This window comes from Daphnia pulicaria, chromosome 8, assembly GCF_021234035.1.
Source record: "Daphnia pulicaria isolate SC F1-1A chromosome 8, SC_F0-13Bv2, whole genome shotgun sequence".
NCBI lineage: Eukaryota > Metazoa > Arthropoda > Branchiopoda > Diplostraca > Daphniidae > Daphnia > Daphnia pulicaria.
In genome coordinates this window covers 10,965,502-10,991,397 of record NC_060920.1, presented here as the reverse complement: position 1 = coordinate 10,991,397, position 25,896 = coordinate 10,965,502, and the positions used below count along the sequence as shown (strand labels likewise).

General features: G+C 46.7%; 1 protein-coding gene across 6 annotated transcripts; it reads right to left on the bottom strand.

Moving 5' to 3' along the window:
- Nucleotides 1–182: 182 nt before the first annotated feature.
- LOC124310805 (spectrin beta chain, non-erythrocytic 1-like) lies at nt 183–25,845 on the bottom strand. Of its 6 annotated transcripts, none has more exons than XM_046774800.1 (46): nt 25,180–25,844; nt 19,356–19,808; nt 17,873–18,040; nt 17,639–17,755; nt 17,157–17,543; nt 16,885–17,072; nt 16,572–16,797; nt 16,335–16,466; nt 15,965–16,186; nt 15,655–15,878; nt 15,339–15,516; nt 14,974–15,174; nt 14,453–14,884; nt 14,119–14,347; nt 13,943–14,019; nt 13,713–13,862; nt 13,352–13,542; nt 13,018–13,209; nt 12,860–12,941; nt 12,694–12,771; nt 12,491–12,618; nt 12,190–12,415; nt 11,953–12,092; nt 11,779–11,878; nt 11,545–11,715; nt 11,060–11,471; nt 10,210–10,994; nt 9,996–10,141; nt 9,733–9,807; nt 9,330–9,561; nt 8,357–9,256; nt 7,093–8,292; nt 6,704–7,021; nt 5,817–6,644; nt 5,555–5,752; nt 4,795–5,487; nt 4,540–4,730; nt 3,996–4,467; nt 3,784–3,906; nt 3,526–3,695; nt 3,099–3,457; nt 2,756–3,030; nt 2,255–2,512; nt 1,930–2,062; nt 1,423–1,626; nt 183–1,327 (listed from the first exon to the last, which is right to left on the bottom strand). In XM_046774800.1, exons 2-46 carry the CDS (start codon nt 19,479–19,481, stop codon nt 999–1,001), a joined length of 12,666 nt encoding a protein of 4,221 aa, XP_046630756.1. In that variant the 5' UTR covers nt 19,482–19,808; nt 25,180–25,844; the 3' UTR covers nt 183–998. The 6 variants fall into 6 exon arrangements, with proteins under 6 accessions (XP_046630756.1, XP_046630757.1, XP_046630758.1 ...); XM_046774801.1 differs by having other exon boundaries at nt 1,423–1,623; XM_046774802.1 differs by having other exon boundaries at nt 1,423–1,596.
- Nucleotides 25,846–25,896: the final 51 nt, after the last annotated feature.

Below are 25,896 nucleotides of genomic sequence, written 5' to 3'. Positions count from 1 at the left end.
ATTGAGTTGCTTGAAACGGCTGCCAAAGACTCCATGGACGATCCCAAGCTCTGGTTTCAGTGGTTTGCTAAGCGGAAATCGTTATTCCTTCTTCATAGACACATTTTGCGTTTTTTAGTTGTTTTTCAACAATCAAGTTAATTTTAAATAATTACCCGGTATAGTTTAATACGCTAAATGAATACAGCCTATATATATATATTTAAAGACAGCAGGAACAACAAGAATAAATCAGTCAAGGCACTCACTCAAAATGCAATTTTAGATAGAACTCAAATATAGTAAATGCCCCACACTAAATCATATTAGACCCTCACTGACATGCATGGGAAAGGACCAAGTTATGGATAATATTATGGAATAATTGATAAATTTTGTTTGATATCAACGGTATAAATTCAAATTAGCGAAGGATAAACCCGGTTTGAAAACAAAAACAATCGAAATGCCTCACTTTTGAACTACCACTCTGACACACTATATATGAACAATTACAACTTCTTTGGAAACTCGTCCATTCGTTCGTTCGTGTCCTTAAACATAACACAAAAATGCGTTGTTGTTTCGTTGATTTTTTTCCAAATCAAAAATCCGAGTGGTCATTTTCCATGAGCTGCACAATCAAAAACGTACGGCTGCCGTCACGTTATAACAAGGTACGATTGCTGATGTAACTGTTATGTAAACTACTGGGTTCAAAATTATAACAAACAAAAAACATCTCTATGAACTAATAATAACACTCGTATTACTTCGCTGGATTCTGTGTCAGTGAAAGAGCAACAAAAGAGACAACTTGTTTTTCGAACACCAACTTTCTGAAATGTTTGATTTTTAGAAGCGGCCGCTTTAAACATGATCACGACCGTCTATGCGGAATGGAAACGCAAAAATTGGAATGAAAAAAAAAATTCGGAATGCTGGTCGAGTTGCAAGGTGTTAATAAGGCGGTGATGGTTTCATTGGTCCAACTGTTTTTTGTTTTTGTTTTTTCTCCCTTAAACATGCGTGCCTTTACCCTTACGCCGGAAGATTCCGCCCAAAACGGATCTCCTCTTTTCTCTTTCATCTTTCTTTTCTTCACGCGGTGATGGAGTGGCCGGTGCGTCGCTCTCCGAAGAAGTGTCGCTGCGGATGTCGCCCGCCGAAACCGGCCGCTGCTGTAAGTGCTGAGACTGCTGATGGTGATGTGGTTGTTGCGCGTATTGCTGATAATGCTGATGCTGCAGACTTCCTGTCGAACTGGGAGCAAGGTAGGACGAACTAGATCCAGCCGAGCGGCCGTCTACTTGACTAGACAACGATGCGCGGCTGTTCGACCCTGATCCTAAGATTGAGTAATCATAAAAGCGGATGAAAGGCATGGGTCATTTCACTAATTAAATGAAGCGGAATAAATGGACACGGAAGCTGGGAACGAACCATAAGCTACAGCAGAGCTAGCATAATACGAGGACGAATCCTGCCATTCCTCAGCTACAATATGCATACTAGACATCTGGCGAACTTGTTGCTGGTGGTGGTGGTGGTGATGCACAGGCTGCGAGGCCCCCCTTGGGGGCACGGGCGGACGGGACGGAGGTAAAGGAGGCGGGGCTGAACGAGGCAACGGAGGGAAGTCAACTACTATGTACATTCACATGAAAAAGCGCCATTGATGATTATACAATGCGAACTTACAGAGACATGTCAAATGAGAAAAAGTGCCAAGATGCAAAAACTATTTTTCAAACTAAATCAAAATAAGTTGGAATTCCAGGAAAAATTGAATGAAGTTGAAATAGCAAAAAAAAAACTAAATTAACGTCTAATAGATTTGACATGCTAGTCGCAGTACATACCAATAAGCCAAAGACACTGAGACATGCAACAACGTACAATTGCCCAGCAGAACGTGGGAAAATAAAATAAAATAAAATCACTGCAAACCTTCTGCGTAAGCTGCGTTGTTCACTTTGATCCAGACTTCGTCACCGGATGGTTGACGCGATGGAGCTGAGGTACGCGGCAAGACGGGTGGCGCGGCCTGTACCGTTGGTTCAACAAGAGCCGCTTGGCTCTCCTATAAGAATACGGGAAAAAACGTGTCGAGATCAGATCGTTGAATGCAGTGGAAGACGACACGCAAGAGGACATGCAAGAGCCAATACAAATACAACGAAGAGATTGATCGTGCAGGTGCAAGTCAAACAGTCAAAAGCCAAAAAGTGGATAAAAAGTAGAAGCGTCTAGTTTTTGTGTGTGTGCTGGATACCTGACGCTTCTTAGGAGGAGCAGGAGCAGATGGACTCGATTTGTTGGATTTAGGACCTTTGGCATCAGGGGATCTTTTCTGGTACGAATCCGAGTCGGAACCTGAATCCGCGCTGTGGAAGTCCTCCTCCGTATCCGCTTTGGCTTCCATGGAGGCGATCGAGCTCAAATTCCGTTTGACTTCTTTGGCCGGGGTTTTACTTTTGGTTGGAGTAACCAACGAGGAAGCAGGAGGATTGACGGACAGAGAAGACTTAGCCTATAGAGGTTTTCGATCAAGGGCAAGTCCCCGTAGTGGCGCATAAAACAAGAGTTAGAAGGTGAAGGTGTCAAGAACTAGGAAGCGTGGGATTTCAATTCGACTGTTACATGCATTAAAAGTTGTACTAGGAAAACAGGTGAGAGCAATTCAACTATCAACTTGGGTGTTGCTCGCTATTGGACTAAAGTAGCCTAATAACGACATGCTCCATCTAAAGGCCTTTTCTTTGGTCTTTCTTACCTGGTAAGTGTCGTAACTCATCAGTTGCTGAGCCGGAGACAAGGAAGCGTGGAAGGAAATCTTCTTGACCCAATCGTCCAGGTGCTGTTGATCTTCGGCTGAGAAAAGGAACTCGGCTCCGTCAGACGTGCGCAGCCTGAAGACGTTCTTGCGCTTCGTATAGTTGCTGGCACGTTCGCACACCGCCTGGTAAAGGTTGAGTGGAGAGGCGGCTGCTTTGCTTTCGGCAAAATCTTCTTGCTCTTTGAAGAAGCACAGCAATTGTCCGCACAAAACTGTTGGGAATTAGGAGAAATGATCGCAATGAGTACAGCAATCGTTGAGTTTTAATGTTTAATCATACCTGTGTAATAAGATTTCCAGGAGCGAATGGCCGCCCTTTTCCCGCCACTTTGCTGTTCGTGCTTGCGATCAAGGAAGCCACCCATCTCGACAGGAGCCAAGTCTTCGGGATTATCCATCCGTTTGACTTTGCGGAGACTGCTGGTTCTCTTGCGGGTTGTGAAGCTCGGATTCCGTTTGAGACGTGAAGCGTCGGCCGCCGACAGCGAAGACGGACCTGTCGGTGCTGTCACACGCATACTCTCGGCCCGTTTGACTCCGCCGACAACGATGCCACGTAGTCTGTCGGGCGTCAAGCTTGGGTCCATTTTGCCACTGGGACTACTCTCAGCTGACACCACATTAATTCTCGGTTGAATTCTGAAATAGTAATCAAAATAAAGGGTTTAGATAAGCTACAAGAACGGTTAGACTCAAAAAGCTTATACCTGGGTGATCCTTCAATGGATCCCTGGAAGCGCTCTGATCCTCCTGAAACAGAATTCGGTCCAGAGCCGCTAGCGGCGCCGTTCATGTTCAAAGGTAGGCGATCCAGCTCCTCTCGCGTCAGCTTGATCTCCTGAGTTCGACGTCTCTGCTGTTCTTCTTGTCTCCGTTCCTGTGTCGATGCAAGTTCCAGAAAGAAAGAAAGACGTTCAAATCACGATCGCAAGCTTCTGGCAATGGAAACTTGTTTGGCCACTCACGTTTGTGATGCGCTGCATTTCCTTTCGCTTGGCCGCCTCCAACCGGTCTTGCTCGCGACGCTGAGCTTCGGCCTTGCGCGTCTCTTCTTCCAGCTTGCGCAGATGCTGGAACGCCTTTTCCAACTGCAAACAACAAGAGAACAGTGGCGGGGTTAACGCGTCATGATTCTTGAATGATGCAACCATTTCTCCATTGAGGTTTCATTACGTACCAAGGTAATTCTTTTCAATGCTTCGGCTTTCTGATCCTGGGCATCGAGGGTCTTGGCGAAATCCTCGTGACGGCGAATGAGTTCTTCCACTTCGGAGATGGACGAGCCAAGTTCTTCGTGGGCTAGAATCTTCTCACGCGACTCCAACCACGATTCGAGTTGGGAAGCGTCACGCTCGAAGAGTAGCGCGTCCATGTTCCGCAGATAGATTTCCTCACGACGTTGCCACGTCTCGAGGAGTTGATGACGCCGCTGAGTTAATGTCATGACTTTATCTTGGATCTCCTCAGCCATAAAGTGGCCTTTGCCTATCAACGCTTCGCCCATGTGAACGAAACGATCGAACGGCTCCTTGCGGGCCTCGATTTCTGTCTGGTATTCACGATGGCCGGCCAACTGCAAAGCAGCGCTAGCGCATTCCCGAGCCAATTCAGGAGCTGTGATTTTGGCAATCATTTCGCTGAACCAGGCCCTTTACATAAAACAAAAGAGATATTAAAGAAGAGATCTCACGGAACGGAATTGAAAAATCAATGAGACTTACATCAAGTCGCGGTAGTCATCAAAGTAAGCTTGCAGCGTTTCTGCTTGTTGCAGTTTATCTTTCCTTTGAGCTCCGTTTTCGAGAAGATCGTGCCAGGCACGAAGCGTCTCTCCGTGGCGAATGGCAATGTGTTCACGAGCATCGGGGAAAAGACCAGCCAATTTCTGGGCTTCATTTATGACGGCGTCGACCTAATCAACAAAATTATGTGTTAATTATTTCACGTGTAAACGAGAAGACTGCAACCAAACCAACCTGTTCTTTCACGGCAGCCAAATCGTGTTCGAATCCGGCGTGTTTACGAAGAAGAGCCTGGACACCTTCAAGGTCCTGGCCGTAGTCTTCGCTGTAAAGGGCCGCCTCTTTCTCTGTGATCCATGTAACTGTTTCGTCAGCATTGCGATCGAAAACGTGGACTAGTTTAGCTCCGGACAAAGCGTCCTGGCGGGCATGTGACAATTCGTTCAAGTCATCCCAAAGTTGGTTGACTTCATCGACTTTAGCACGGATCTTGCCAGAGTCGATTTTGGGATCGTCCATGGAGGCTTTGGCAGCCGTTTTGAGCAACTCGATTCGATCTTGGCTGGCATTCAGAGTGCTGAGGAAGCTCTCGAACTTTTGAATGAGGATTTCAACATGCTCAACGTCACGGCCGTAGTCCTCCGATGCAGCCATCGCCATTTGTTCGTTGATCCAGTCAGCTACTTCGTCCGCTTCGCGCAAGAACTTGTGAATCTTGTGGTTGTCATCCAAATTCTTCTGACGAGTCTCTGCCAACTGTTTGAGCTGTTCGTATTGCTGGTCCACTGAGCCCATCTTGCTTTCGATATTGGGGGCGTCAAAGTGACCGCGCTCCACAAGACCTCGGCTGAGTTTAGCCAAACGGCCCATATTGGCGTTAAAGCCGCTTACATCTCGCTGAATCACGTCGAGTTTCTTCAACAAACCCTGTTAATGGAAAGAATGTCACGCACCTGCACATAAATCGACTATTTAAAAGTAAAGCAAAACTCACGATGATGGAATCTTCGTCTTTTCCGACGTCAGGATTGGACAACTGCTGCCGCTTTTCACGGATCCACGTTTCGGCCTCGATCGCTTCCGAGTAAAACATTTGCGATTCGACGGCATCCAGTAGACGCAAACGACGAATTGAGGCATGATCTTTCAGTGTCGTCAATTGCGACTGAAGCTGCTGCAAGCTTTGCTCCACCTATACGAGAAAAACAATGAAAATCACTTTTCTAATTCAAAGTATCGCTTAATCTGTGAATTACCTGATGGATTGCAAAGTGATTGCTTTTGATCATTTGTTGTCCACGAGATACTACGGTGGCAATGACGGGCTCGTGAGATTGAAGTTCAGCTTCAAGAGCTTGGTGTTTCTTTTGCAGTGTTTGCACAGAGGATAGCGATGTACCCAACTCAGTTGAGGCGGCGACCGGATGTTTCTCCCGGATCCACGACAATTCATCTTCCACATCACGCAAGAACTGATAGAGGAGTAAGGCATCCTCCAAGTTGTCTCGCCGGATTTGAACAGGCTCGTGCAACGACTGGTAGCGCTTGATGATAACCTGTGATCGCTCGTTGATCTCGACGGCCTGGAAGTGCTCGGCCTCGTGGAACGAAATGGCAGCCTCTTTAACCGATTGAACGGCGTCAGCGTGTGCGTGAATGTCCACCTCAAGCGTCTGGTGTTTCTTGAGCAGATGCTGGACGGTTGTGAGATCACGGCCATGATCTTCCGACTGGAGTTGCTGTTCAACCTCGTCCATCCATCCGTCGATGTCGTCCAAACTTCGGCTAAACAGCAGGGCTTGGTAAGCGTCTTGTAATCGATCTCGGCGCAACTGTGAGGCGTCTAATAACTGTCGCCAATGCGTATCGAGCGTGTCCAACTGCGATTGAATTTCCATGGAAGCAAAGTGTCCAGCAGCCATCAGTTGTTCACCTTCACCTGTCACCTGAGACACCCGACCTCGGTTGGCCTGCAATTCACCCTCGAAGGCAGCCTGCTTTTGTAATTTGCTTTGCAGATTCGTCGGGTCTCGGTAGGCTTCGTCGGATGCCACTTGCAGTTTTTCTGAAATCCATCCTTCGACCTGTTCCATACCGGAATTAAAATTCTATTCGTGAGTACAAAATAGCAGTTATTACGCACCTCGTGAATGTTTCGCAAGAAAATGTGGAGTTCTTTCGACTCTTCCAGTCGCTTGCGACGTTGATGAGATGCTTCACGGACGCGGTCGCGCCTGCCCAAGGCCTCGTCTAATTGTTTTTGAATTCCACCAGCGTTGTAATGCTGGTTGGCCAGTAATTCAGCGGCGAACCTTTCCAGCTCTTCGAAACGTGAGCCTTGGGCCACCATCGTCTTCTCGAAGGCTTCGTGCTTTCGCACCAGCATTTGGACGCCGGCCAAAGAGTCTCCCAGATCATCGTTATTAAGGAAAGCCTCCTGCTTAGCCAGTGTAGCTTCAGCCTAGTTGAAATGAATAATGAGTAAGCCGTTAAATTGGTTGTTGCAAACCAAAATGAAAGTCAAATTCAAACCTGATCGACGAGCTCGTCAAAGTGGCAGAGCTGCTGGCATTGGCTCAGTAGAACTTTACGCTCTTCCCACGTTGCGGCCAAGGTCCTTCTCAGTTCCTCCAGTTCAGATAGGCAAGTGCCAATTTCGTCTTTGGAGGGGTGCTGTTGTTGAACCAGGCGCCGGCCGTGATCTTTGAGAACCGAGAAATTGTTCTGCCGGCCATCGATTTCAGCTTTGCGCTCCTGGTGTAATTGCAGGGCTGCTTGGGCGTCTGTTGAATTGTTGGCCAGGACGGTGGCCTCCATTTTGTTGTTCATGTCCTGGACCCAGGCTTCTAGTTCCCGCAGATCAGCTTTGAATTTGTGGAAGGTGTAGGCTGAAGCCAGGCTTTGGCGACGGGCAGCGGCAGTTGAAGTCAATTTCCTCCAGTTGTCCTGGGCTGTCGTCAACTTGGATCGGATAGTAGCTGACATGTCAGCGTACTTGGCAGTTAATTTGCGGGCTTCAGCGTCGTGCTCCTTCAGTTTGCCTTCGATGGCCGTCAGGTCACGCTCCACTGCCTCCTGTCGCCTTTGAAGCGATTCGACCTGAGGCAGATCTTTGCCTTCATCGCCTGCGCTCAGAAGAATTGTTTTCTCCGTCACACGACCTTCGGTGTCATCGACGTCTCGGTTGAACGCGTGGATCTCTAAGGCGCCGGCCAAATCTTGCCGGTATTCATCCAGAGCGCCCTGCATTGCCCGCCAGCGCTGATTAAGCGCATCTCGTTTTTGCTGGACCGCCGGAGCATCGCTGCGACCTTGGCGCACTAGTTTATCGCCCAGGGCATTGATGGCTTTGATGCGAGAGTCGTCGAATCTCATGTCCGAATCGACATCGTCCAGCTTCCGCTGCAAGGCCTGGCAATGTTCGTAGTCACGACCCAAGTCCCCTTGCTGGACCATCAACTCCTTGTCGGCGATCCAGGCCATCGCCTTCTCCAACTGGGTGTTGAAATCGAGAATGTCTTGAGCCTCTTCCAGACCGCGACCCAACAGATTCGAGGCGGCCAGCAATTGCTTCCATCGTTGTAAAAGATTTTCGAGTTGACGGTGGATGTCGGGTGAGGCTTCGTGTCTTTTAGAGATCAGTGTTTCGCCCGTTTGTTTGATTTCGTTCAGTCGGCCCTGGTGAGCACTGACTTCAGCCTGGAACGCTTGGTGTTTCTGTAACCTCTTGGCCTAAGAAAAACATAGAAAAATCATTAGAACATTCGGTCTAAGATACACCGGACAAATAAATTACCTTGTCCTCCAGTGAGGTAACCTCTCCTAGTGCAGCTTCAACATCCAGCTGTTTCTGGCGTTCTTCAATCCAATCGTCTGCTTCCGATACATCACGGACGAACTTGGCATAGAGAAGAGCATCTCGGAGACGATTGCGACGACTGTTGCTGAGTTCCTTGACACGATTGCGCCGCACCGTCACTTCAGCAACACGCTTCATGATCCACTGACTCTCAAAATGGTTTTGGCCGATCAGTTTGTCGCCGTGCTCCATCAGCAACGCCAATCGTTCGTCCTGCGCTTGCACCAACTTGTCGAACGCTTCGTGTTTCTTGAACTGGGCCATGACTTCCTCGGCTGTCGAGCCAAGATCCGTTCCCAAAAGAGCGGCTTCCTGGGTGTTGCAGGTGGATTCAATCTGCTTGGCGTCACGACTGAAAAATTGAAGATCCAGTAGCTGGTCCAAATGGATCTTCCTCTGCTGCCAGACAGCGTGGAGCTTCTCACGCTCCTGAAGTAGCTGTATGAGTCTGTCTTTGATTTCTGCAGCGGAGTAATGTTCCTCCTGGATCATGGTTTCGCCGGCCTGGACGGCCGAGCTGAACACATCTTCTCTGGCTTCGATTTCGCCTTTCAGCCGGTCGTGTTCGGCACGCAAAGCCTGGGCCTCGTTGGCGTCGTGGACCTTCTCCGTGGAAGACATGATGGCCACCAGTCCGGAAGACCACGTCACCAGGTCGCGGACGGTGGTGAGGAAGCGTTGAAAAGCACAGCTGTCTTGCAGCTCTTCCTTTCTTCGCGCCATTCGCTCCTGCAGCGTGTTCCACGATTCAATCACCAAAGCTTGTTGAGCTCGGATGTGATCAGCATTGCCACCTGGGTATGCCACTTGTAATTTGGCCGAATCATCCACCAGGATCTGAATATTGAAAAAACAAAAATGTTGAAGGATCCGTAGAAATGATGTACCGAATATTATGATGGATACATACTTGGAGTTGGGCTTCAAGCGCCACTAAATCCGTTTCAAAGTTTTCGTGACGTCGAATAAGACCCAAAACTGAATTCAGGTCGCGGCCAAGATCGTCCGGAATGGCCACGTACTTCTCCTGGATGCGAGAGAGTGATTCGGCTACATCCCGGTTGAAGCGATGGATTTCTCCGGCGGCTACTAGTTTCTCGTCCCGGAGTTCGACCGTTTCCAGCAATTTCGACCACTCGTCGCTGAACAACCCCAAAAGTAATAATTGTTAGCATAACCTCATCCGCATCAGAGTGGCCTATCTTTCCTCTCTGTATCCGCATCAAGTTGATAGACCCCACGTGCAACCAGAGCGGAAGACGGAAGGAAAACAGAATAGAAACACCAAAAAGATCAAAGAAAGAGGTAACCACCTAAGGACGCGGTGTTTCTGGCCGACTTGTTCCCTGATGCGGGACCAACTTTGTTCCTTCTTTGGGGATTCCAAACTGATGTGCCAGCGTGTTAGGTGAAAAATGAGAAGAGAAGAGCGAAGAGAACAAGAGTGTTGAAAAGAACCCGACGGTAGATGAAGCCAAATCCCGTTATTCATAGCCAGGTTTCAAAGATTAGCATGCAAGATTATTTAATGACTACCTAAACTACTCCCATCATGCAAATCTATCCACTTTCTTACCGTAATTCTTCTTGTTTGGCAGGGAATTCGGCAGCATACGGGTTCTCACTGGCTATTAGGCGTTTGGCGATGGCGTCACACTGGCCGAAACGTTCAGATCCGGCGGCAATCCGCAATTTAAAGTCTTCGAATTTGTTGATCAATATCTGAAAGTCAAACAATTTTATTAGTCAAACAATTTATCAATCAATTATTCAAACAGTTGAATAGATACCAATAGATGTTCGTAGTCCTGTCCGTAGTCCTCCGAAGAGGCCGTGATCATGTGATCGTTGATCCAGGCCAGGATGCTCTCGGCTTCGCGGAGGTACTCGTGCCGACTGACCGAGTCGACCAGTCGCTGTCTTCGATGGGATGCCAATTTCTGCAGGTTTTTCATGCCCTGAGAGAGTAAATGCTGGCGCTGGGTGATGACTTTGCTGTCGGGGTGATTGTTCGATACCATGGCTTGGGCCATGTTGCCCATTTCATTGATGAGGCCGCTGTAGGTGTCCAGTTCTAGTTCCAGGGCCTTGTGCTTCGTGAGGAGCTTGATGGCGGCATCTTCGTCTTTTCCGACGTCCTGGGAGTTGAGGAGCTCCGTCTTCTCGGCCATCCAGCTCTCCACCTCCGAAGATTCGAAGAAGAACTGCTGGGCCTTGAGTGAAAGGTCCAATTTCTTCCGGCGCTGGACGACAAGTTCGCGCAGATTATCCCACGACGAACGCAGTTCTTGGCATTTCTTTTCGATCTCATCCTTTTGCGGATGATCCTCTTTTTCCAGTTTCTCTCCCACTTCTAGAGTGTTGTCGATCGCCGGCTGGTGTCCGGTCAATTCTCCTTCCAGCTTCTTGTGTTTCTTATCCAACGACTGGGCAGTGTGCAAATCTTGACCGAGAGTTTCGGAGCGGGCCGCTGGTTCCCTTTCCTTGATCCATTGCAATTCATTGTCCATTTCAAAGTTGAACGTGTGAAATCGCAGCGACTCCTCCAGTTTACTTCTCCGTCTCTTCAGTGGATCTAAAATGAATCAACAATTTTATTAGCCACAAGTTTTTTCCTTTGCGACAAAATTTAACAATTACCTTTAAATGCTTCAAGTCGTTTCTTGTATCTCTGGCCTTGGCTGAGGATACCATCGGCATCGAAATGCCCGTCCTGGGCCATCTCCTCTCCGGCCTGAACCAAATCGTTGATCTTGAGATCCAACGAGTTGACGTCGTTCTCCAGCACCTGCTGCTTCTTGAGTCGTTCGCGGCAGCTGCGAAGGTCATTGCCGACGTCACTCTGATTGATTTCAGAGCTCAATTCGTCAAGTTTACTCTTGGCATCTTCCAGCGTCTTGTTGTGAGCCACTTGGTTGGAGGCCTGTCGGAGCTTGCGACCCTTGTCGAGCGAAGCTGCCACAAGGGCGTCCCATTGGTCGTTCATGGCGTCGAGCATCTGATCAATGTCCTGCTTCCTGTAATGGTTCTTGCTCGTCATACTTTGCCCAGTCTGCCAGACCAACCCAGAACGAGATGAATTAACACACTGGCAAACACAATGGTAAAAATAACTCATCGTTTACCTTATTAATGGACCGCAATTGGCCTTCGTTGGCACGCAATTCAAGTTCAAAAGCTTCGTGCTTTTGCAACTTTCTTTCCAAATTAGTCAGGTCCCTGTAGGATTCATCTTGAACAGTGCGGTTTTTATCGGCCATCCATGACCGCAAATCGTCGATCGAAGCCACGAATTCCTGTGCGAAAAACGCATCAAAGTTTATTTGAATCCTCTCTTAAACAATTAAAAAAAAAAGTACCTGGAATGTGTGGGAAGCTTCCAGGGCGTCTTTTCGTTTGGCCGAGACATTTTTAACATTCTCTCGTCGGTTGACGACGTTATTCCTTCGCTCGTTGATGCTATAAGAGTTAAATGGAAATGTTAAATTTCAATATAAATTCGGTACCGCCCCCTTATAAATCAGAAATCATACTTTTTGCTATCGTAATGTTTGGCAGTGATGAGCTTGTCGGCCGCTTCGCTAAACATTTTGAGTCGTTCATCCTGGGCGGCCAGCGAGTTCTCAAAGTCCTCGTGCCGCTTCTGAAGAGCTTCCACGTCATCCAGCGACGACTACCAATCAAAAAGGGGCGTTCATAAAAAAAGGTGCGCTCAACCGACGTTTGACTAAAAACAACAACAACAACGGGGAAAATGTTTCAATACGTACGCCCAAGTCGAAAAATTCGAGGAAGGCCTCATGCGATGAAGAGGCGGCATCGATTTGATCCGCCTCCTTGTTGAAAATCTGCAAGTCAAACGTCTGCCGAAGGAAATCGTCCTTCTGCTGCCAACCTCGCTGCAGAGCCCTACGTTCCTCGTCCAACTGCTGGGCCTTTTCTCTAACTTCCTTGTTGTTGGGTAGTTTGCTGGCCAGCCCGGCCAACGAATCAAAACTATGAAAGAGAACCAAAAACATTCACCAGTCAGTTAACATAAATTTCAAACAACCGAAAAGGGGGTTAACGCACTCGTCTTGGTGGGCTCGAATGTCATCACAAAGGTCTTGGTGGTTCTTCAAAAATAATTCGGCCGTGGCCACATCACGAGCGGCTTCACCGGCATTTAGATTTTCTTTCACGTCAGCCACCCAGGTCAACTATAAACAAAGTAGATACAAATAACATTATAGTATGAAGCCCAAATTGCAGATTGACGTGGTGATTTTTCTTACCAGACTTTTGGCTTCCTTGAGGAAAAGTTGCTGGCCGACGGCCTGTTCGAGACGGGATCTGCGGTCGACAGCTTTGCTCTGATCGCAAGAGTAATAAAAACAAAATTTAGTTTGATCGAATCTATGCACAACATCATTATTAGACGTTTGTATTTCGAATTTTTACCTTGACTTGTTCCCAGAGTTCCTGGACTTCCTTTTGGCGCGTATGAACCGCCCGCTTTTCTTCCGGGTAGGAGGCCGTGACCCTTGATATAGGTATCCATAATAACGACCTCATTAAATATGCATCAACGCCAATTAGCAAAAGGGGAAACGACTTACGAAGCCGACAAGTGATTAATTCGGTTGACTCTTTCCTCCAGCGGAGCCAGTTCACGTTCCAGGTTCTGGTGCCGACGCTGGAGGGCCTGAACCGATTGTAAATCTCGACCCAGTTCTTCCGTGTCCAATTTGGTGATTTTCTCTTCCATCCATTCAGTGGCTTCGTCGCACGTCCGGTGGAACAGCTCCACGCTAGTAGACGCAACAAAACAAAAATCCCAAGAGATAAAAATTGATTTATGACCATTTCGTTTTCTCCCCCACCCCTTGAACTCGGGAATCCAGTTCATTTGAATAATATCATATCCAGACAAAACAAAAAAAAAAAACACACCTGTTGGCCCCCTGAAGGCTACGCTCTTTGGCCTGGCGTAGTTTGTTGATGGAATCCGACCGGTCGTGAATGCTCTTGACTCGGGCGCGAATGTTGGCCGGCGCAGCGGCTTTGACGGCCAGCAGCTCGTCAGCGCGTCGGTCAATCTCATCCAACCGGCTGCGACTTGCTGATAAGTCCGTCACGATTTGCTGCACGTTGGCACGTCAAAGGAAAAAAAAAAAAAATAAATAAAAAAGTCATCATCAGATTAGATTACGAGGTGTGTGTGTACAAGAGAGAAGAAGAAGACATCGGAAACCGGTTTGTTCTTCGACGTTACCAAGAGGAAGCACTATGATGATGACGATGATTATTTTACCTCGAATTTCCGCTTGGCCGCGTCGACCGTGTCGCCACGGTTGTCGGCGTTGAGCTGCTTGGCCTTCTCCTGCAGCCACTTGTCGAAGTCGTCGCACTCGCCGTTGAAAGCAAAGAGCAGGATCGCATTCTCCAGGTCCGTGTGTCGTTTCTGCTCATTAAACGATTCACAATTTTTAAAACGATTGTTGGAGTAAAAAGCAAAGTAAATGGACACCAGCTCTTTCTCACCTTGGCCAGTCGAACAACTTCATCATACGATTCGTTGATGTTCTTCTTTCGTTGCGACACTGACTCGACTTCCGTGGCTGCAATCGAAAGGAAAGATCCAATCAAAATGTTAATAAGGAAACGGCCAAACGGGTTTGAAAGTCGAAGAATTTGTTGTTTGGTTTAAAAAAACTAACCGGCCGCTTTTGGTGGAGGTTTCGGTTTCCGGATGGGAACCGTTTTCTTGGTCATGCGCGTTTTCTTGATCCGCCTGACATCCTTGACGGTGAAAGGTTGGCGAACCTGGACGGGGATCCGCTTGCCTTCGATCTCTTTGACGTAGTTGGCTGGAACGAATCCGTCCTTGCCCGATCCTTTGCGCACATGCCACCAATCGTCGTTGGTCTTGTTCAAGAGGAAAAACACCTGCACATCACCGGGCGAAAAGAGAAAAGAAAAGACGATGAGTCGGCTCAAAAGTTACACAACGTGTTGTGTGTTGTATGTGTCATCAGCGTCCAGTTTATTTACCTCCCCTTTAGTCATCGTCATGCCCTGTCCTTCAAAGGCGTAGATGGCCTTGACTTGGGGTACCAAACGCTCTTCGGTCACTGTCCGATACTCGGTCCGTTCGCAGGACTCTTCTTCAGAGTATTCCTCCGGAATCATGCGGATCTCTTCTCCCCATTCGCCGTCCGGCTCTCCCCTGGCCGAGCCGTTCTCCAGGCCTTGCTGCTTGGAATTGCCGATGGCCAGCGATGTGACGCCGCTGGCCACCAGACGATCGGCCTGGCTGTTGAGACTCTGGATGTCGCCTTCGTAGGCCCGGATTTGACCCTCGAGATCTCGGTGGCGAGCCAAAAGAGCCTGGGCACCAGGTCCGTCCTCGCCGCAATCGGTCGAGCGGACCAACGGCATCTTTTCCCTGAGCCATGATTCCGTTTCGTTGGCATCCGCGTAAAACTGGATGGATGCGGTTGAAAAGAAGGGAAATGTATTAGTTTGGTCAAATTCCAACCAAATGGAAAAGAATAATGGGGCTAATTCCATACCTGATAAGCTTCGGCCGCCTCTTCCAGTCGCGATTTTCGTTGCTCGGCCAACACCCGCAACTCCTTCCAGTGTTTCTGGAGACTGTCGATGTAGGCGGCGATTTCGTTGGATTGCGGATGTCCGGCGGCCATCAATTCTCTGCCGGCTTCGCACAATTTCTCCGCCTTGTTCCATCGCGCCTTCAGTTCGTCTTCCAACGCCTTTTGTTTGGAAGTTTTCGGTTAGAAAACAACAACAAAACCAAAATAAGTTAGAAGGAAGACCGGAACGGTGATATTTAGATAACGGGGGAGTTTTTTACGCCACCGATATGATGGATAGCATTGGCAGAGAGACCAGCACAGGCTGTTGTTGTTACAAGTACCTTGTGCTTTTGCTGGAGGCTAATCAAGGCCCTCAAATCTTTGGCGACAATACCCGTTTGACAGATGCGTTTCTTTTCGACCAGCCAAGCCTCTTCTTCTTCGTGATCCTCCCACAGCTGGAAGAGAGCTTTGGCGTCTTCCAGCCGCCCACGTCGAGCTTTTGCTTGCTTCTTGACTCTGTGCCGGACGGGGAAAAAAAAAAATAACAAAACGTGATGTCATTGGATGATCAAACACAGTTGGACCCAATAATTATCGGCCACCACGCCCGGCTGGCTATAGTCGAAACCAACCACAAACACACACACTACGTACCTGTCGTAATCTTTGTTCAAGTCGTCGATTTTGATTTTCAAGGTGGGCCCTTCACGCTGGACGGCCGCAGTGTCGGCTCCCTGGAGGATCTGCTGCGTCTGACGGTTGAGGCGCTGGATGTTGTCACCCAGGGCGGCGATTTGCGACTCGAAAACGTGATGCTGTTGCGTCAGGTCTTCGGCGGCCAGCAAGTGGCGCCCGACATCCTCCGATTTGAAGTTTTCCTGAGCGACGGCCAAGAAAAAAAAGAAAACGGGCGCTCAGTAATTCATTCATTCATATGCGAGTCTGAGACTGTCGAGAGCCGAACCTCAAGATCTCGGATGGTGGAAGCCACCGTGTCCAGGTCTCTCATGACCGACATGAGCTGGCTGGCCGATTGCAAGGCCAGTCTGTGCCGTTCCAGCAGAACCAACAGCTCGTCCCATCGAGTTAGAATTTCCCTTTCACGTTTGTTGATTTGGTCTTTGCCTCGGTAATTCTCCTTCTCCAGTTCGGCGGCCATGCTCGTCAGATGATGGAACCGCTCTTTCTAAAGAATAAATTCAACACACACGTTTTTTTGAGTCGTTGTTGGTGTTTGCCAAAAATGAGAAGAAAAGAAACCCGTGAGCAGCACATGACGTCATTACGAAAATATGATTTCATGATTTATACTACCCCCAGCAACGTTCTCTTACCCTGGATAGAATGTCGGCGCAAATGGCTTCGTGTTTCTTGACCGTGGCTTCGACTTGCGTCAGATTGCTGCCGTAGCGTGGGTCCGACAGGACTTGTATCATCTCTTTGAGATATCCATCTCTCAGTAATCCCTGGACAACGACATTGAAATAATAATACGTGACGGAGCAGAAAAAAAAGAAACAAACATATTTTTTCGTATTTTTTGGCTTTGGTTTGTCGTTGGGTTTCCTTACTTTTCGTTCGAATTTGTACGCCAGCTGTTCCAGCCGTTCCAGTCTGAGCAATTCGTTGCGCAAGGCCACCTCACGTCTGTGCTCGGCTTTCTCCAGAGCGTCCCACGCCTTTTGCAGGGCGTAGAGGCTGACGCCTTCGGGCGGGATGAAGCTGGGCTGCCGCAGAGTGGCCAGCTGCGTATTGGTGGCAAAAAAGAGGGCCTCGATTTCACTTCGCTCCTTGTACCTGTTGGTGGAATTTATTTTAAAATAGGAAAATTATAGAAAATGGATCCAAAGGTGTCCAAAATGGAATTCCAGGAGTGTTTTATACTTTGGAGGTTTCTCCACGGTGCGGTACTGCTTAAAGTCCAGGAGTTGACCCTGGATACCTTCGATCCTGTTGGGGAACTGGCGATCGTCCAGCTGCACCAGCTTGTGCTGGATCCATTCCAACAGGTCGCTGCTCAGCTGGCAGTAATTCTCTTTCAGTCGATCGGCTTCCATCATTTGACCGACAATCTAATCCATTTTGAAAAAAGATAACCAAAAAATTGACAATCATCCGCCAGGAACCGACGCAACAAACGGAAATGTTTTATGTACATTGGCTATCCTCCTGCCGCCCTTTTGTTCTTTGGTCATCCGGGCGAAGGTGTGATAGTAGGAAGCCACGTAGGTGATGACGGATTTCTCATCCGGTCGAGACACGTCAACATCCTCGGCGTCGAGAAGCGGAGCGATGCCCAACTCGCGTTCCGCCACGTCGAACGCGTACTGGAGATTCCCAACGTGGTCGTTGGGGTCCAGCCGGCCATAATCGATAATGTCCGGTCGGTGGGAATGAATCAAAGCGTTGAATCCCATTCCATTTCGCCAGGACCCGGAGAAATCCTGAATGTTGACGTACTGATAGCCGCCCGTCTTGCGCTGACACCACAACAGCAGCGCATCCTTGGCCGATTTCTTTTCTGAACTTTCATTTTCTTCGTCCTGAACAGATCAAAAATGGAAATAAAATAAATTAATAACATAAATGAATCGGAATCCTATTCGTTTCTCATTTCAAACATCTCCGATTTCATTACCACTTCGATTTCAATCTCCTGGATCTGAAATCGTAGAATGATGGTCCACATGAGACCCAGAATGAGCCGGGGATTGCCATCGACAATGTCTTCAGCGCCAATGCTCTCCAGGCGCACCTGAATCATGACGAAAGGAAATAAATAAATAAGATAACAAAAAAATTACAACACGAAATCCCCTGTGGAAATTTATAATTTAAAAATGAAAGATGAAAAAAAAAAACAACAACGAACTTTGGTGTGGAGAAATGCCAAGCTTTTGTTGACGTTTTCGATCTTGTGTACTCGCATCTTGCCATTGTTGGGCTTGGCCAGTTTCTCGCCCGAGATGATCTCCAAGAGCTTGAGGAGTTTCTTGCCGTCGGCAAGGTCCACAAACAGGTCTTCCACCTCCATACGAGCCTGCGCGCCATGCATCATCATCGTCGCCCGGAAGAGATGCAAACACAACCGTCAATTAAACAAAAGGCGTTAGAGGGGGCAGTCAAAATACACACACACACACACACACAGACGGCCGACTGCAATTCAGTCAGTCAGTCAAATGTTTCATTCAGCAGAAAAATCTTATCGCCATCCCCAAAAATATAACGAACGAATCGAAACACAAAAAATATATTCAAATCGGAATGGAATGCCGAGCCAAGTCCATCACATGTCACGACCAAGAAAAGTAGCGGGACCAACAGCCTTAGGTCATTTCTTTTTATCTTTTTTTTCCTTTCTGTGTTGTGGTACTATTGTTATCAGTATCTTTTTCATTTAAATTTTTTCCGTTCGAAAAAAAAAAAGAAACCCACTTGGGTTGTGTCTGACCCGTGTGGAGTGTGTTGGGCAATAAAAAAAAAAGAATGGCATCTCTCTCTCTCTCTTGTTTCTGGAGAGAGAGAGAGAATTTCCAACCTGTGATGCATCTACCACATCTTATTGTGTGCACGACACAGATTTGTAATACATCTAATAATCGCATGGGAAAAAAGGAAAGGCCAACCAACAAAACAAGACGGACGGAGCTAATTGAGTCGGCTCATTTATCTACGAATCTTATCTTTCTCTCACCACAACTCGACAGCAGCAACTCGCCTGCTGGAGTCGAGCCAATGATAAAACATTCAAAACAACTCGCCGACTTTTTCCCCCCTCAATCCAATGTGCGTAGGTGGGGTCATATTTTTAAAAAATAAAAGATTAAGGAACGCCAGATGAGAGAGAGAGAGAGAGAAGAAGAAATACTTGTCTCATAAGCTCATAATGGTACCTCGTCTATTTATCGCCAAGTCCCGAATGAGTGTGTGTGTCCAAGACAATGAGTTAACCATAAGAGATTGGGCCAATCATGTCGTCACGGTGCCTTGGCTCCATGATTACACTTTTTCTCTCTTCTCTTTCCCTTCTCTTATTTTGAGAGTCTGACGGCATTCGCTTCGTAACATTTAGAAATGATGGAGAAGCGACAAGCCTGGATGATTCGATAAGAATCAAATTGAGCGTACACCAGCCACTTTCGGTTCTCTGTCGGGATATAGGAGGAGGAGGAGGATCACATACGGGTGGGAAACGTCGTGAAAGACGAGTTTTCCTATTTCTCATTCCTTTTTCCAATTCCCAAAACTCGATTACCCACACACACAGACAAACAGACAGACACAACAAGAAAACCAGATTTGTGTGTCGGCTGTGAATATTTTGTTGTTATGGTGATTAGTAGTGTGTTTACCTTGGTCAAGAAGGAGTTCATCCATTTGGTGAAGGTCTTCTTCTGGATGTGAAGCCGCTCTTCCTGTAACACTTTGATGCGGCCCTGCTCGAATTTGAGCACATCTTCACGTTGCGACATGGTCATCGCTGGCCGGGACTACGCACCACGTCAGTCCGGCTAAACAAACAAACACTTACAAATATTCCAGTCCGTTTTTGTTTGTTCTTTCGTTGTCACACTCTTTCTCGCAAACCGCACCGACACAAGGCGGGTGGTGGTCTCGTTTCTTTTTTTCTACTTCAATTAATGGGTCCGTTTTGGGAGACGAATCTCTCTCGCGCCGGCCGTGTTGATTAGCGTTTCCTATCGGTCCGGCTGCTCTTCTGCTTCTAAGGCAACTATCTCACAGTGTTACACCGTGTAGTTTGACGGCAGCCGTCGGTCCCGCTCTTATCGCCATCCTTGTTATATCTGTCGAAAAAAGAAAAAAAAAAAGAGATAAATATTAAGAATGCAGAAAATTTCAAAATGTTTACGTCATCTCTTTGTCCTTTTTTTATCACATAGAGAAAAAACTGGCGGGCTCAGAAAAACACACACACATACGCCTGTCTTGGTCTTATCGGCCCTCCATTTTGTTTTTTATCCGGAGCGGCGTTGAAAACGTTGGAATTTTTTCGAGTCTCCAATCGCGGGTTTTTCAAACGCCAACAAACAATTGACTTGAAGATTATCTGTGTCAGTCAGCTCTAAAGTTTTCCTTTTTTTTTTCGTTGGCACTCGAGTGTGTGGTCGGTTACACATGTATACACCAAAATTTTCGGCCAATAAAAGATCGTAAACAGACGGGCGTTAATGACGGGGCTCAAAACGGTTTTTCAGGCGTTGATGCGCAATTGCGCACGCGTTAACCAAAAAAAGCTTCTGATCCGTCAACTCTCCCATTTCCTTTTTTTCCCTCTTTGCTTTTATTTTTATTTTTCTGGCCTGTACTCGACATGACGTCATAATTACTCCCCCGTCTGCGTGTGTGTGTTTGTAAATTCAAACTGGCGCAAGAGGGGTTAGGTGTTGAATGAAATCCTATTCGGACGGCCGAATAGGAACGGTTGTCGAAAATCGTCCAGCAGTGGGCAGCAGCGATGACAAGGTCCAGCAGAGAGACTCGAGAGCACGTATACACGCCAAAGAAAAGAACGAAAAAAAGTTTTCAAGTTACAAGTTTGATGGTCCAGGGAAACCCTTCGACCTCATCGGCACCGCCCAGCCAAATGGAATTATCTCCTGGGAACGGGAAAAAGTTGCAAAGGGCGAAGAAAAGAAGAACAGAAAATCCGTGGTGCGAGACTAGCCTCTCTGCCTTTCCCTTCAACAACAACAACACACACGGGCAAGCGGAATAATCACTTTCGAAGCCTCGTCTCTTGGCAACGGCTGGACAAAAAAAAAAGAAAAAAACGAAAAATTCCGTGTTTTTCCAACAGGAGAGGGTCAATGGCATCATTCGATATGCGTGTGTACTAACGGCCGGGCAGTTCGGCCGGGCCGGTTGTGTACAAGTTTTGAAAGAAAAAAAAAAAAGGACGCCGGGTGGTGGCGGTGGTGGTTCCCATCCGGTTACCCGTTGCTCCTTGCGTGAGAGAAAAATAAAACAAAAAAGAAGAAGAAGAAGAAATGGTCGATAGGAAAATCAAGCGGAAGGATCCAGTTGTGCGGATCAAGGGCAACTTTTTTGTTTTGTTAGTTTTTTTTCTGTTTTTTGTGACTTTGGTACTACACAACTGTCTCAGACTGTCGGCCACAGCCGAACCGAACCACAGACTCCCGCACCACCACTCAGGCTCGAAACTTTTCCAGTCGAAATGGTCCAGTCGTAAAAAGAAGAAGAACCAACCAAAACGTGGACGTTCGTTAGCGAAAACGAGACGGGGAAAAAGAAGAAGAAGAAAAAATAACAATCAAGCGGACACGCTAACATCATTAACGATGTTACCATGTTAAAGACGTTTCAATAGGACCCCCTGCATGATGGCGGGGTGACGCTAATTCCTGGCACATTCACGGCCAGATTGTTATCTCAGGTTGATGGCAGAAAAGAAATAGAAAAAGAAGTGGACATGAGAGAGTAGAAAAGTGGTAAATATCCGTCGTAACAACCTGACGTGAGAACTGTGGCTGGTAGTATAAAGCGCCTGGCAGCAGCTCCAATCTCGGTCGCCGTCAGTTTTATATAACGCGCCAGACCTCACACACACATGTACACAGTGTGTCTGTCCACGCATACACAATTGAATTTGACACCGCCCAAGTGACGCCCTCCATCCTCAACGACTCTCTGACCCACACACATTCAATCGACACGAACCGGAAAAACAACAGCGCGAAAATTCAACCAAAACCAAAAAGTTAGAAAAGAATGCACCTGCTGCTAAATAGCTAATCATCGAGCATTGCCGGACCAACCAACAGACGGCCATTGTCCGGAATGGGCTTAACATTCACAACAGGAAGAAAGAAAGAAAAACCGACAAGATTTTTGAAAGGATTCCGGCTGCATTCTCACGGGACTTGACGAAAAGGTCTGCCAATCCAATGGCCGCCATTGGAGTATAACCAAGTCTGTGAGAGGGTGGGCAATTGGGCGTCCGTTGGTGGTGGTGGTGCTGTAGCAACATTTTTTTTACACTCCTTAATCTCTTTTTATTCAGTCACACCTTGTTAATAAAACTGAAACGTCATTTCTATTTTTTCTCTGCGTGTCCAGCGTTGCGAAAGAGGACGGGCCAGAACAACACATTGTTATGCATTCCATCCAGCCATGAACGGCTAATGTATCGGATCGCATCGCATAGTTCCACTTGGTTCGCCACCCGGGAAATGAAATGAAATGAAATGAAACAACAAAAAAAACAAAAAAATCAATCCGGAAACTACACGAAAAAGGTCTAACCCCGTTAGGATTAGTTTGCGTACACACGCAACAACCACAGTTATGAACCAAGAAGACAAACCTCCCCACCCAAACCAAAAAAAAACCTTTTTTGCTCTTTTTTTAAATTATTATAAGAAGTAGAAGAAGACCTGTGGGTTTCTTCTCGAATCCAGTCGGACGGGGTCACTACACACGCCAAGAGTAGGGAGGGGATATAAGAAAACGGTAAACCCAAAATCGGTCCCATTTTTATCTTGTTGTTGTTGTATCCATATTACGTATCAAAAGGAGGGGATGGAAAGAAGAAGAAGAACTACATGGTCGATCTAACGAACGAAACCTCCTTGTTCTTCTTGATCCAGGTATAAAAAGAGCAGCTGTGAGCTGATTTACGTTCAAGGAAGAAACGCAACCCGGGGCAGGCAACGCGCAGCAGTTGGGACCAGAATTTAATAATAAAAAAGAAAAATCATGATCACGTTCGATCAAAAAAAAAGAAGAAGAATCCTAATAATCACGAGAGGCAAAAAAGAAAATAAAAAAAAAAAAGGAAAACTCCCAAGGCCATGAATATCTTTGTGAATGTATAGCGGTGGTGGCGGCGGCGGCGGCCCCGGCGACGCTACAGGCGGGATCGCATTCCGAGCTGCGGATCGCTAGGCACCGGCTTCTGGCCTTTTTTCTGCTTGTCTATTCCATACACACACACGGCCACAACAACAACAACATATACGTGCACATTCTGGCATATTGTCTGGGCGTATTATCATCTATAGAACCTACTATCTACGGCGGATGGCGGAGAGAGAGAGAAAAACGACACACAGACAGACAGACAGACCGGACGTGAGTGAAAATAAATAGACAACACGCGCGCTACATAGAAAAAAAGAGGAAAAAACGTTTTGCTAGAATTAACATGACCTCCTTCGTTCTCTACACGGCACAAAACATGGGTGGGGCTTATCCGAATGTTTCTTTCCCCCGATTATTTACATTCCAACTATTTCACGCAACTGTTTCTTGTCTGGATTTTGATATGAAAGGGAAACATTTCGATTTACAACACATGTACACCTTTGGAAAATAAAAAAGAAGAAAGAAAAAAAAAGGTTCTTTTTGGACGTACACGCAGTTCGTATCTGTTTTTTATTTTATTTTTCCACCAGCTCCCGCCTCGGAAGTGGTCAACCGACGCCATTTTCTTGTCTTTTTTTCAGGGAAAGAAAAGTGAAAATTTTAAGGAGACCTTCCCACACATACAAACACAGTGGAAAGGAGTCGTGATACCTAAAAACTATCGATAAGGTTCCATTTTTCCTTGTCCAGTTTTTTTTGTTATTTTATCTCTTCTAGAAACAACTTTGGACACTCACGAAAAAATGGTTGCGTTAAGTAACGACGTGCCAGCAAAAACGTTGTAATCGATGACGAGAAACGGTCAATCTACAACAAACAACACGAAAAAAATAAACATCAACCACCACCACCACCACCACATCAAATCGAAAAGAAAAAAACTTTGAAAATTCCCGCCCACTTAAAAAATGTTCATCCCCGACTAGTTTTTATTCTTCTTTACACATTAGCTCCTAAAAATCTCTCACGATCCGATTGCTCCGACTCTGCATCACACAATCAAACATCACTCGGATGGAAAGCTAAAGTCGTACGACGTCGTTCCAAAAGAAAACCCTCATGTACATGTAAGTGACACACACACACACACACACACAAAAAGAAGAGAGTGAAAGTTCTTCTTCTTCTTCGGTTACGATGGAAATAACGTGCGGGATCAATGGGTCACGTCGCCCAGACAACCGGGCAATAAGGAGAGGTATAACGTTCAAAAGCCCCAAAAAGAAAAAAAAGAGAATCGACTGTGTGTCTGTACCGAGAGATAACACTCACGGAGAAGCTCATTACTCAATGTCTATGAGCAGAGAGAGAGAGAGAGAGAGCTAGGCTACTACAACTTGATTGCCCTCCATAAAAGAGCATTTTCTTTTTTCAACCAAATAGATATTTCTTCTCTTTTCAGATTATTTTTTGTTTTTCTTCTTCATCTCCGGGACCGAGGGCCACCCCCCTCGATGCCCCACTCACTGATTCAAAATAAAATTATTATTTTTTTTTTTTTGTTTAACAATTTTCTATCCTCCGGGTTGGAAATATTTACACTTAACACTGTATTTTTTTTTTTTGGCGTACGTACGTACGTTAGTAGTCTTTCATCCGGCTCTTCACACAGCAACAACTTTTGTGGTTTTCTTTTTTTTTCTCTCTCCAAAAAATAACAGTTGAGAAAGACCAGACGAAAAAGAGAAAAAAAGAGTATTATGTGAGTGTGTTTTTGGTGACGTCAATGCCTTCCTCCCTTCCTCCTCCTCATCAACCAAAAAGAAGAAAAACCATCAAAAAACCTGCCGGACGTCTACTCTCTGACGCCTATTTCTTAAGTCAAATTTTTCAGAGGCCTGCGTCATCTTCTTTTGAAATTCTCTCCTGTCGTCGTCTCCTCTTCTTCTTCCGAGAAGAAACCACCAAAACAATTTGCAAAACTTATTTTCACCCAGCCAAACACACACACTGGTTGAGATGAAAAACCGGTCGACAGTTGTGACGATCCATCATCATTGGGCCCGGCATGAATTAAAAACAAATAATAGAAATGGCAGTGAGCAATGACCTATAAAGTGCCGCCAAATGGCGTCAAAGTGTGGCACACACAGCCCTTTTTTTTAAAAAAAAAACAACGAGGAGTAGAGAAAAACGGAAGAAAAATGGCGGGCTACTAAAAAAGGAAACCGAATCACGAAATAACTGACGCAGCTGACGAGAAACTTTTTCTTTTTTGGGAAATGACAACCGTCGAGAGGAAAAAATAGAAAAGAACTTTTGGTATTTTACCTGGTTGTAGAATTTTTCCGGCATAATCCACAATAACAAGGCAGCAACGAACAATAAACACAATCGTTGCGTTTGTTTTGTTTTCTCTCAGATTCTTTGGGTCTCTGGTTTTATTCGAGTTCAAAAGCCACCACGGCACACAACAGACAAGAAGGAAAAGAGGCCACTTATTCGATCGAGACAACACAACAGGGCACGACCACCACACGGCCGCCGTCGGAGAAGTAACAAACTCGGCTCGACTGCTGCAACAAGAACGGCAGCCAAAAAGCAGCAGAAGAAGCGAAGTCAGCGACCTCTTGCGCGCCTTTTGCCATCACCGCCTCCAGCCATGTAAATTGATCGCACACTCGCACAGACACCACACACACACACGAAACTTTTTCTTTCTATTTGGGAGGGAAATCGGATGCCAACACACACACACACAAAATGTGTGTCGTTCGCTGTATTACGTACACAGTTAGATACCTGATTCGCCACGTCAACGTTATTTAATAATCCACGAGGAAGAAAACACGAGACTTTTGACAACACTCGTCGTCGGAGACTGGCAAATGAAAATAGACTTGGTGGACTCGTCGTCGTCGCCTTTCCTGGGCTTTTTTCCTACTCAGCACCGCCTCTCTCTTTCCCTCTTGGCGGCCCACCTGTGTATACTACCAGAAGACCTTATCTGGCATAGTGAAATACCTCGGCAGCCAGAGCCGAAAGCCG